At 37.7% G+C, this 12,127-nt stretch overlaps 1 protein-coding gene across 1 annotated transcript in view; it reads right to left on the minus strand.

The window, feature by feature from the left end:
- Window positions 1-12,127, minus strand: part of COL11A1 (collagen, type XI, alpha 1) — a 160,814-nt gene that overhangs the window by 40,007 nt on the left and 108,680 nt on the right. The window contains 5 exon segments of the mRNA XM_009884779.1: window positions 1,955-2,008; window positions 3,064-3,171; window positions 3,656-3,763; window positions 11,753-11,806; window positions 12,089-12,127. The exon segment at window positions 12,089-12,127 is cut by the window's right edge and continues 17 nt beyond it. Coding sequence (XP_009883081.1) covers window positions 1,955-2,008; window positions 3,064-3,171; window positions 3,656-3,763; window positions 11,753-11,806; window positions 12,089-12,127 — 363 coding nt within the window.

Consider the following 12,127-nt stretch of genomic DNA (forward strand, 5'->3'; position numbering starts at 1 on the left):
AGGTCTGCTGGAACATGCCCAAATAGATTAGTACTCACTATGGGAACTGTGGTCACAGTCTAATGCTCAGCATAACTAGCTACGTTAAAATGCTCTGAAATAGAAAAGTGTAGCACACGTTTTTTTCTGAATTTCTCTGATGCAGAAGCATCTCTAATGGAGAGGCATGTCAAAAGGGAAAACAGAAAGATATGCATGTGATCACATGCAAAGCCCGAAGTGGAACTGGACCATGACCTGCTTCATCTGCTACCTCTGCCCTTTACTTTAAATGCCAGATTTTTCTGTGTACACGGGGCCTGTACTGTAATGTACCTCTTTAGGTGGACAAAGAGGAGCTGCACATATCTCTATGTGTCCCACAGCTGGTTTACAACCACAACAGCAAACAGATTAAGATTGATTTTCAGTTAACTGGAAACAAGCCCATAGTTCTAAAACTGACTTTTAAAAATGTTTTAATTTGATAAATTAATTTTACCAACTCAACCAAAGCATTCAGCTCAGATTATGCGGAAGTAATTTTAATCTGAAGTGGAATTTGTTTACAACTTGTTTGTGTGTATGTTTCTTGGAAAACTGGGGTTCATAATAGAAGTGGTCTCTCATCCATATGTATAATATTACATTCCTTGTGTAACAGGGTATTACAAATATTTAATTATAGCATAGCACTTGTGATTTGATCTATTAAAATAGGATTGTGAAAAGTATGTGTTTTCTGCACTGGAAACTGTAGAAATCTTTCTCACATAAACAACTGAAAGGGACAAGCTTATCCTTAAAAAACAAAAAAATCCTTGTCATTTTTTTCACATTTTGTCTCCACATTTTTTTCTATGAAATTATCATAAAACTGTGATTTGCTTACATTTGTATGTATCCTCCTATAAAACATCATCTGATTTCATGTAAGCCATAAATTTGGTGCAATTTTTAGAAGCAGTCTACTTTTATGATGCTCTATAAGTTTTTAATCATAATAAGTACACAGTGTTTTCAAGACAGTAAATACGCTTAGTTATCAATACCCCTATGTTGAGTGCTGAACTTTGCTAACTATGAATTGTGATGAAATATAATAATAAAAAAAATCCTTCTGCAATTACTTCTCCATGATTTCTAATGGAAAATTTTTCAAATAAAATGTCAGTTTATCTTGAAATTGAACAGAGGTGAAAAAAAAGCCTTTTCTGAATTTTTGGGAAAGAAACCAAACAGAAAAGAAAAATGCTAGTTTTATCCTTTCTAGCTTCAAATTTTACAGTGGAAAAAGCTTATTTTTTTATTTCTGGCCTCAATCAAAAGAAGAAGGGCTTGAACTTTAGAAACAATTTTGAAGACAAAAACATTTCAGATTACATCAGTAGGAGCCTGATTCACTAACAGGCCTGGCGATAATATTTGAAAGCTCGCATAAGCCATTTCATTGGAGGTCTTCGCTGTTCTGAACTGTTGCATTCAGTTAAGCGTGCTCTCCAAGAAACAGATACTCTTTAAAAATTTTAAAACTATATTAGTAGATTTCTCTACTGAGTCTTCATATTCTTCATCATTATGGCTAAGAAGTTAAAGCTGGTTATGTTCACACAATCCAGTCAGTGCAGTTAACTTAATAAATTAGAGAATGTATGTATATTCTTGGTCTCTCCTAGTTGAAATGTAGAATGGATGAATTAAAATGATATAGGAGGGGTGCTTAGGAATGTAGTTTACCGACTCTATTTTTCAACGATTCTGTCAGCTCAAGAAATATGAGAAATACTATATATATGCATGGGTCTGTAAGTAGAAATGTCTAGTGTTGTGTTAAAACTTGACATTATTATGAAGAAAGATTTTTGAAGTGTGTCTTTGTTTCTGTTCATTGATGCAGCAAGGCTACCTGCATACTTCATGCATGAACGCTTTTTATTTATGAAGACTGTCATGGACAAAGGATTTTGCTACTCACGTTTTCTCCCTTGTCGCCTTTACTACCTTTCTGACCCGGCTCACCAATTTCACCCTGTAATTGAAAGTTAAAAGTTAAACTTCTTGTTTAAAATGGTCTCCTTCACGTTTAGCTGAAGTCAATATCACAGTATCTTTAAATGTTCCCTTTGATATGATTATTCTGGGTTTTATGCTGCCGCTTCAAGTGTGAAGGCCTAAAGGGGGCAACTCTGCATCGATCAATAGTATGTCATATTAATCCAGATATTGATTGCCGTACTGCAAAGGGCAACAAGACCTGGCTTTGAAGTATAGTACAACTGAGCTCTAAATAAAGGAAACTGTGTTCCTCATGTCACCTTCAATATGAACTTATAATGAAAGCACCCTGATTTACAGACTCATCTAACTGTATCTGACTGAACTGCTTCTCACTGTAGTGTACAATATTTCAAAACTTCAAAATTATTCAAATCACCAGGAAATCATATCAGAAAAAAGTTTTCCTTATACAATAATAAAAGACAATTAAATCACAGAAAATACTCTCTGTGGGATAAATAACACTCATGCATCATAAAAACAAACCTCAGAATCTTTACCTTTACCCTATGCTAACTAACAAAACAGTGCTGGATCAAGCAAACATGCAAAATGATCCTGAAAGGTGCCATGTCCTAAATTCTCAGAAGTCAACAGAATATCTCTGTGAACATATTACTTTGACACCCTCAACCTATCAAGAGCAGTTCCAAATCACTATACATTACTGAGAACATTTTATCTTACTCACTCAGCAAACCAAGTTTCTAGAATAGGCAAAAATCAATTTTGCAATCATCTGCTTTGATTTATTGTGCCACACTTTCATCCTTGTTTCTTTGCCAGGATAAATGTTAGTCTACTAGTTCTTGAACACAAACCCCGATGTCCCATGGCATCTGCCCCTCAGACATCTGATTATAGAAGGGTTTTTTAGCTTTTTTTTTGCGGTGAGTGGAGAGACCTTGAGGGAGGCAGGGGTAAGGTTTGCTTTGTCACCATATTCATTGTGAGGAAAGCTACAACCAGAGAACCGTACTGACAGACCTTCTCACAGATGCACTAATATCAATTATAATGATTCACCTTGTCACCGTCTTCTCCAGGAGAACCACTAGGACCAGCAGGACCAGGAAGTCCTACAGGACCCTGTACTCCATCACGTCCAGCTGGACCTTGAGGACCTTTTTCACCCTGGTTTTGAAGAAAAGAAAGTGATCCACATTACCACAGAAGACTCATAAAGATTTCAGTACAGGGAATCACATTACCAATACAAATTAAAAAAAAAAAAAAACCAACACCAAACAAAAAACCAAACAGAAAGGAAACTATAAAGGGAAGATAATGTATCAGAAAATTATAACTAACTAATAATGGAAGCTGATGACAAATACACTTGTACTCTAATGCACAGTGGCTGGGTACAAAGTTTTAATGAAAGACTGATTTGAGAAACTTTTTTATTATATTCACTCCCTGCTGTGATAATAATGGGTTTAACTCTTCTTGGATGTTAGAAGGTATGACAATAAATGTTTTACTGTTTACTTAATTGTAAATACAAAAGGTATTATGAGGATACATTTAATAGGTAAATACTAGAGTGGTAAAAAGTAACATTCTGGAATGAAAAGTCTGTGATGTGACAGGTGTATGTGACTCTGTGATTACGTACGGGAGCACCCTTCTCCCCTGCAGGGCCTGGAGGACCCTGAGGTCCAGGACGACCTGGTAGACCAATTGGGCCAGCAGTGCCTGCTGCTCCACGTTCCCCTGGTGAACCCTGGAAAGAAATAAAAAAATTATAAGAGAATTCTGATATAGCCCTGATAACTATTGGTGGTTTTCACGACCCAGATCAACAGAGAAAATACCTGTTATTCAGGGAGATTCCAGCTGGTAGAAGGGTACACATTCAGCATGTGTACAAGTAAAGAAAAAGGCTGAAAGACCTAACCTGAAGTTCACACTCAATAGTTTGCATTCAATACTAATTTGAACCTTTTTTGTTTTTTTTTCGTAAATACCCTTTCCTGTATTTGTTCATCGTAATAGGAGTGAGCTTCAGCCTGTTTTCAAGAACTTTTTCCCCTCTGTGTTTCCAAAATACATAAACATACCCTTTTGATGAAAGAATATTCACCATATTAAAACACACAACTAACCCACACCACAGCCCAAATTTTTGGTCAAGTTTTGCGCTGTACATTGCTGTGTTGATCAGTATGTTTCTGCATTTTAATTCAGCTGTGTAAAAATCTATTGAAGTATAATGACTAATTTGGTGTCTCATACAGAGGAGGCTTGGATGTACAAGTATCTTTAGATAAGCACAGAAAAAGTTAAAAATCTAATATTGCAAATTAAAGGAGAAAATACAGGTGCTGTATGAGGAAAAAACACTGGAATTGTGTATTCCAGAATATATTCATACACAAAACAATAGCATAGAGGAATAATTTGTACTCTAATATTAATAAGCCTCATTTTTAAGTCAGTTGTATCATTGTCATTACTGTATTCCTTTAATTGTCTAAATAAGTCTTTTTTTTTCCTATCTGAAACTACCAAAGCATCCATAAGTGAAAATTTTGTTTCAGCCTTCCCTGTCAGTTCTTTCTTTTGAAGCAGTATAGGGCTTCTGGCTGTTCCATAAAAAGCCAACCTTTCTTTTAAATATGTCAATCTGCCACAAAACTGAGCTCCATAACCTTTTATAATTTGACCTGTGCCTTTATGGTTTCTGCTGGATTGGGCTAACTAGATAAAATGCAGAGAATGACTAGGAATTTAAAAATCTGCAGTGCTCTAAAAACAAAGTACCTACGGTGGACTAATTTTTTCCTATCTTATTTATTGCACTTTCTAAGAATACAGATGGCGTATACTTTTAAATAGTGCTGAAGGGGAAAAAGGCAAGGAAACAAGGTGTTCTGGTACTAAAACCCCTTCCTAAAAGGATACCAGGGAACAGATAATAGTATAGATTAGAACTTCTACTCAAATAAATGGAATTTCAGAATCAAAATGTTAAATGTTGGTTTATCCATATTTGTTTATCATTTAGTCAAAAGCCATAATGTGGAGTACTGATTGTAAATCCTTTCTGCAAGCTAGGTTAATTTCCAAACAGTGACCTGTAACCAAAGTTCTCTCGAATTCGTAAGCAAAGAAATGGACACTTGTTTGGAGGCACATCACAGCAAGAAAATGACAGGGAGTAAAAGACATTTACACTCAAATTCCTAGTATCTCCTCGATCACACAGGCAAATTCTGACCAAGTATTCGTCTGTATTTGTGAAACAGAGTCATGACAGCATAGGGGAAAAGCTTCCTGTGTCTTGATACAAAGGTTAAGTGCCATCTAACCTGCCTCTTCCTGTCTCTCTCACAAGAGGTGGCATGTGCAGGGAGACAGAAGCATGATGCTCTCCTGGGTACAGGCAGAGTGTGAAGAATGGAGGAGCTTCTTTGTGCTTTCTGCACCATCCCTGGCTGAGAACTCTGACAAGAAATTCAGCTTTGCCAGTCCTCGTAATTCCTGAGGATTCAAGATGCTGTATATCCTGCCTGTGTCCTGTAGATAGGGCAGCATGGGAACAAGGACAACGGAGTACTCTGTTCCATTATATTCTACATATTCTAGGCTTGTGCTTACAAGTCTAATGGGAAAAACTATTTCACTAAGAGCAACACAGTTAACCTTGAAATTTGTGGACTTACTGAAAACTAAGAAGCAAAGACAGCTGTCCTCTCCCTCTAAATGTCTATATTTTCACACTTTTACAGCATCTTTGCTTTCTGACTTTTAAGTAACTTGCAATTTTTGCATTCACAGAGCACTGTTTAAGGTTCATTTGCTGTATAGTAATATTTCCCCAGCTTTTCAGCTTGACACCTGGAAGATAGTTTATAACACTTTGAAGTTATTGATAATTTCACTTTTCCAACTGATATACTGGAAGTGGGGTGATACATCATGGAATGGATAAGTAATAGGTGGTATAGCCTGGGCCTCTGAATAGCCAGGGTTTTTTTCATGTTTAAGCAAGATTGAATTTGCTGGCTCTTGGAATATTGAAATTTTAAGATGCTTTCACCTATAAGGGCCCAATTTTTTTGCTTTTATTCATGGCATACTTTTCCTGGCCTGACTCTGTTAGTATAACTGGTACTAATTCCATAATAAGGTGCTTTTCCCTCCAGGTAACTATGGCAGAAGAGAATGCTGAACGGTTGCTCCAAATATTTTTGCAAGTTATCTCAGTAAGATCTAATTTTGCATGAGTGTTCAAAAAAAAGTATTTGTGCAGGAATCATAGATGACTTTATCCTTCCAGGTGTTGTTTCTTTTTTTTTTTTTCCCTAAAGTCTGGGTGTCTGCCTAAGTTTCAGTCCCATTTCTGCTATTTTACTTCCTAAGACTTCAGTGAATCCAACGAGAAAAATTCACTACCCTGCAGCCATACTACCACGGTCTCTGATCTTGTCAGCTCTCATAAGCTGAACAATTTTAGGTCATCTCATCAGTATGATGCAAGAATAGAGAGCAAAAAAAAGTCCAAATAACTCGTAAATCTTTCCTATATCAGACAGCAGACACTAACAGTAGCCATAATTTCTAGCAGCTCTTTTCACTCAGCCAACTTTTCACATTTTATCTTTGCATCATTTTTATTTATTATACTTGAATTTCACATGAATTATGAACAAGAAGTACACCTTCTGTTTTCAAGGATCCTCTCATTTCTCTGGGAGAACGGCCTCTGATCAAAGCAGAACACATTAAATTATATTCACAACTCAGAAAAGGATTTTAGGCCGCTTGTTAAGTCTGTTCTCTCTTTCTAGGTATATTATCTTTTTTTTTTTCTTCACTCTGTCCCACTATGAAACAATCCCCATATATTATTAAACTAAACTCCTTGTTAACCCGCGGTCTTGGAGTGGTACTCACATCCTGGAATCTTTCTGTTAATTTGTGGGGGGGTTTAAAAACTTTTCTACAGAACGGAAGTGTCTTTGTATTTCTTTGTCTTGTATTTCTCTTATACAGACTATAAAGTCATTAGTAAAATTGTTTTTATTTCTCTTTCTGTGAGATATGTAATTATGGCTATGGTATACATTACATAGTAGCAGCAATACTTTTTACTGATGATTAACAAAATGCTCAACAAGTGAAGATCTCCATGACTGAAGAATGTTATCAGAGAGAGGGAGATCGCTCTAGATAGCTCAGTACTGATAATGCCTACAGCTGGCTTCTTCAGAGTCCAATTTGGGCATCCTATTCCTAAATGAGCTAATGAAAAATGACTGACTGACATTCTAAAGAGCTTTCTCTTATCAGCATTCCATATTCCACACAGTAGTATGAGAAGGGAAGAAAACAAACAGAAGACAAAGACAGCAGATAAAAGAAAACTGTTAAAACCCAAACCAAAACAAACAAAAAACCTCACAACAAAAAACCCCAGAAAAAACCCTTGCTCTGGAGTGCATTCATGCATCTCTTTCTTTTGTCCAAATCCCTCTAAGCACAGTAATTGGCATGCACAGTCATTTGTTTGGTATGCTTGCAGATGTATGCACTAGCCAAATAAAGCTTATAATTGACTATATATGCTAGTTAGAAGCAATTGGTATTGGCAGGGAATTGGAGGAAAATCATCCAGTGAAATGAATTCTCTTATTATAAATGGCAAATGAAGACTCCACTATAATTACACTTTTGGATGTACCCTCTGTTGGCTAAAAATAGACGGGAAAATATTTTAGGACTATTTGATGCTCGCGGTCTGCTATGAGCTACTGTGAAAAAAAGCAAGGTATTGTGGTTTAATTGTGCTCCTTGCAGATGCACAGAAACCCAGTACTAAGGGCATCTATGCACCTTTTTTCACTGAAAACACTTTAAAGATAACAAGTTAGTAATTAGAGATGAAATAGTAAAAAAATCCCACTGAGAACATCTGGAATACTCTCAGGTCAGCTTGGTGCTATTTGTGCCTCACGTGGCCCCCTTGCACTGCACTGAACTCAAAGTATATTTAAAAAAAAAAAAAGTTTACCCTTCAATCTCTCTTTCCACTCTGCCCACAATTCCTGCTACCACTACATCTATTTCACAAAGATCGGAAAAGCCATATGCAAAATTTCCTGAGCTCCCTAAGTGATTCTTTCTATGACTATGTTTAACTTAGCAGGAAATGTTGTACCAACAGGAATGGATTTATAAAGTGAAGAAACAGCTGGTACTGTGCTCCTGGCACCCGTACTCTGTGTATTTCTGGACTTCATGATAATTCTAGTCTGGCACTGAACTCCCATTAGCTGGTGTGTATTAGAAGGAATTCTGGAATTTCTCTTCCAATTTAGTTTCACATGAAAGGAGAACTCCATGATTTGACCTAAGGATAGTAAATGGGGATGACTGAGACATTAATCTCAAAAAGGCTCTGATGGTTTGAACTAAAAAACATATACCCTATACAAATTAGTAACACATGGATCATCTGAAATTAAATTCAAACGTGTATTTCAGAATATATGTGATGGATAACCATCACTAGACAAGATATGCGCTTTTGCCTCACAACCTTATGTGATGCATATTTATGAGAAACTATGATAGCAGTTGCACAGCTACTGTGTGGGTATCCTGTCTGGGAAAGTGGGGTGTGTTAAATGTCAGGTATGCTTCTGCTGTCTGGTTTGTGCGTGCTCAGAAGAGTTCTGGTTCATTGCACCTGAACTAACTATCTGCTTGAGAAGTTAGTCCAGCCTTAGGGCCTCCTTTAACAAAAAAATGAAGCCGTGACCTTTAGATTGAAGAAACTATTCTGGTCTATGCTTTCTTGATTTTGATTCTTTTCTTCTAACAGTTCAGCTTCTTCCGATGGGGTGGGATGATATCCCTTTTGACTCTCCCTACTAGATTCCATTCCATTCCATTCCATTCCATTCCATTCCCAGCTACCTTGTTTTGGTGCCTTTTGGGAACGTACTCCTACTGCGTGGTGTTAAGAAGAATTGTAAATCACAAATGCAAGTTCTTGATTTAAAGAACAGAAGCTTAAAGGCTTTAAGAATTCAATAATTAATTTTAAGAACTCAAGTACCAAGTATCAAGAAATCAAGAAGTAAAGCCTAAAAGTGTGCTACAGCAGATCTTTTCCAATAATGTAGAAATAATCCAAAGGCAAGAACCTTTATACTACATTGGTTTTCTTTCCTCCCTGTTTAATGCATTCTAATTTCAATATGAATTGGAGGGACATAAGAGAGCTTTATTGTTGAAATACATAGAATTTCAGCTCCTCCATTACGCTTTTATCTAACAGGAATAGCTGTGCTGTTTGGTTTGGTTTTTTTTTTTTTTACTTCAGTTGCACTGAATGAAAGAAATAAATTGACAAGATGACTGTCAAAATCTACACAATTCACATTTGGGAATAACTGTACCATATTTTGAATACCAGTGTATGCTTGTAGAACTTCCTTGCATAAAAAATGACAACAGAGAATAGGTACCTTTAAGCATATCCTACTTGAAATACCTTTCAGTGAATAACTACCAGAAACTGAAGTGAAAGAAGCAGAAGAGGTATAAATAGTAGAAGTCCAAACATGAAACAAACATCTAAATGTAAACAACTGCTGAGCACAGGACCATCTAGAAAAAGTCTAGTCACACTGCTCAAGGGAGAATAATTTGCTGTTTTTGAGCAATGAGTACATATCACTGCTTTTCTCTCTATCATAATCGTAAAGAAAAAAACTACAGCAACCCCAAAAGTTTGCAAATACATTCTTATGCCTATGTTGAGCTTAACATGTTGAGAAGGAATATTATTGCATGACATGATTTTACATAGCTCATTAGCCAAGCAAACATGATTTGTAACAGTTTCACTGATCCCGTCTATTGGCATGGTCCACACAAGTACAGTAAAGATAGTCTTCAAAGCAATGGATAGTTTTTGGTCATCTTGTCTTCTAAAATTCTGAAGTAATTGTATAATGCATAAGTTCTTGACATATTCATAAAATGGTATTGTTAATAAGCCATTCTTATATTCTTGCACGACCTATTTTCCCATGGATTTCAATGGGACATTTCAAGTTGCATTTTCCAAAATAGGCTTACTTATAGGCTGGTATAAAGTTCAAAATATTTGATGCAGTAACAAGGGCGCAAAAGTAGCGATGCCACATATTTAAAAGCTAACTTAGGACATGCAGTATTTTAAACATTATGTGGGTCAACTGTATGAATGAACTGCAGTTGTACAAAGGGAACACTGTATTGGGTTTGCATAGCAAGGTTTTGGTAGCAGGGGGGCTGCAGGGGTGGCTTCTGTGAGAAGATGCCAGAAGCTTCCCCTATGTCTGACAGAGCCAATGCCAGCTGGCTCCAAGATGGACCCACCGCTGGCCAAAGCTGAGTCCATCAGTGACAGTGGTACTGCCTCTGCGATAACATATTTAAGAAGGGGGAAAAAATTGCTGCACAACAGTAGTCAGAAGAGAGGTGTGAGTATATGAGAGAGAAACAACTCTGCAGACACCAAGGTCAGAGAAGGAGGTAGGGAGGAGGTGCTACAGGTGCTTGAGCAGAGATTCCCCTGCAGCCTGTGGTGAAGGGGAAGCACCGTGGTGAAGACCACAGTGAGGCAGGCTGACCATAGAGCTGACCTCTGCTGACCATAGAGATCCACGGTGGAGCAGATATCCACCTGTAGCCCATAGAGAACCCCACACTGGATGCACCTGAAGGGGGCTGTGACCCTGTGAAGAGCCCCCGCTGAAGCAGGCTCCTGGCAGGATCTGTGACCCCATGAAAAGGAGTCCACGCTGAAGGAAGTTTTCTGGCAGGACCTGTGACCCCATGAAGGACCCACGCTGGAGCAATCCGTTCCTGAAGGACTGCACCCCATGGAAGGGACCCACGCTGGAGCAGTTCATGAAGTGCAGCCCATGGAGAGGACCACACTGGAGAAGTTCATGGAGGACTGTCTCCTGTGGGTGAGACCCCATGCTGGAGCAGGGGAAGAGTGTGAGGAGAAAGGAGCAGCAGAGACAACGTGTGATGAATTGACTGCAACCCCCATTCCCCATCCCCTATGCCGCTGGAGGGGAGGTAGAGAATTCAGGAGTGAAGTTGAGCCCGGGAAGAAGGGAAGGTGGGGGAAGGTGTTTTAAGATTTGTTTTTTATTCCTCATTATCCTACTCTGATTTGATTGGTAATAAATTAAATCAATTTCCCCAAGTTGAACCTGTTTTGCCCATGACATAATTGATAATTGTTCTCCCTGTCCTTATCTTGACCCATGAGACTTTTGTCGTGTTTTTTCTCCCCAAGTCAGGCTGAGGAGGAAGAGTGATAGAGCAGCTTGGTGGGCACTTGGCGTGCAGCCAAGGACAACCCAGTACAACAGCATGAGTCCATTATCCACTATCCATAGATTTCCCACTATGGAAAACCTCTTTCATCTCAACAATAACTTATGTAAGTGGCAATATTGAGCAACAAGCAAATCTTACACCTACTGATCGCAGGCTTCAGATATTCACAACCTTCACGTTCCTTGAAAGTTTATTAGTATGGATAATTAGTAGAAAGTAATTATTGATCACTTGGAAGACATTTATCTGTCTGCTGTATTACAGACTGCATTGATGAAAGCATCACAGCATGTAAAGAAGAAAAAAGGTTACTATTTAATACTGTTTACATTTCCATAAAATTATTATATTTACTTACAATTGGGCCAGGTGGGCCTTGTGGGCCTTCGCCTCCTTTCAGACCAGCAGGACCCTAAAAAATGAAAAGAAAACCCTTGTCTCTTACACTGGAAATTCAAAAGTTATTTTTCCAACACATGTAATAGGAAAAATGTAAAAATCCAAAGGCAAAAAAGTGAAAAAAATCTTTTTTGCTTATATAGCCAATGATATTTAAAAATGTTGGGTGCCTGATGTCTGTTCTCCTATTGCATTCATTTTTAAGCACAGTAGAAGGTTCCATGAAATAAGAGTTAATCCATTGCTTCTTGTATTTAGAAACATCATGTCAATTGTTCTAGTGCTTAAATCATACCTGAGCACCTGGAAGGCCTCTTTCTCCGGGGAAACCACG

This window comes from Charadrius vociferus, unplaced genomic scaffold (genome assembly GCF_000708025.1).
Source record: "Charadrius vociferus isolate BGI_N301 unplaced genomic scaffold, ASM70802v2 scaffold163, whole genome shotgun sequence".
Classification (NCBI taxonomy): domain Eukaryota; kingdom Metazoa; phylum Chordata; class Aves; order Charadriiformes; family Charadriidae; genus Charadrius; species Charadrius vociferus.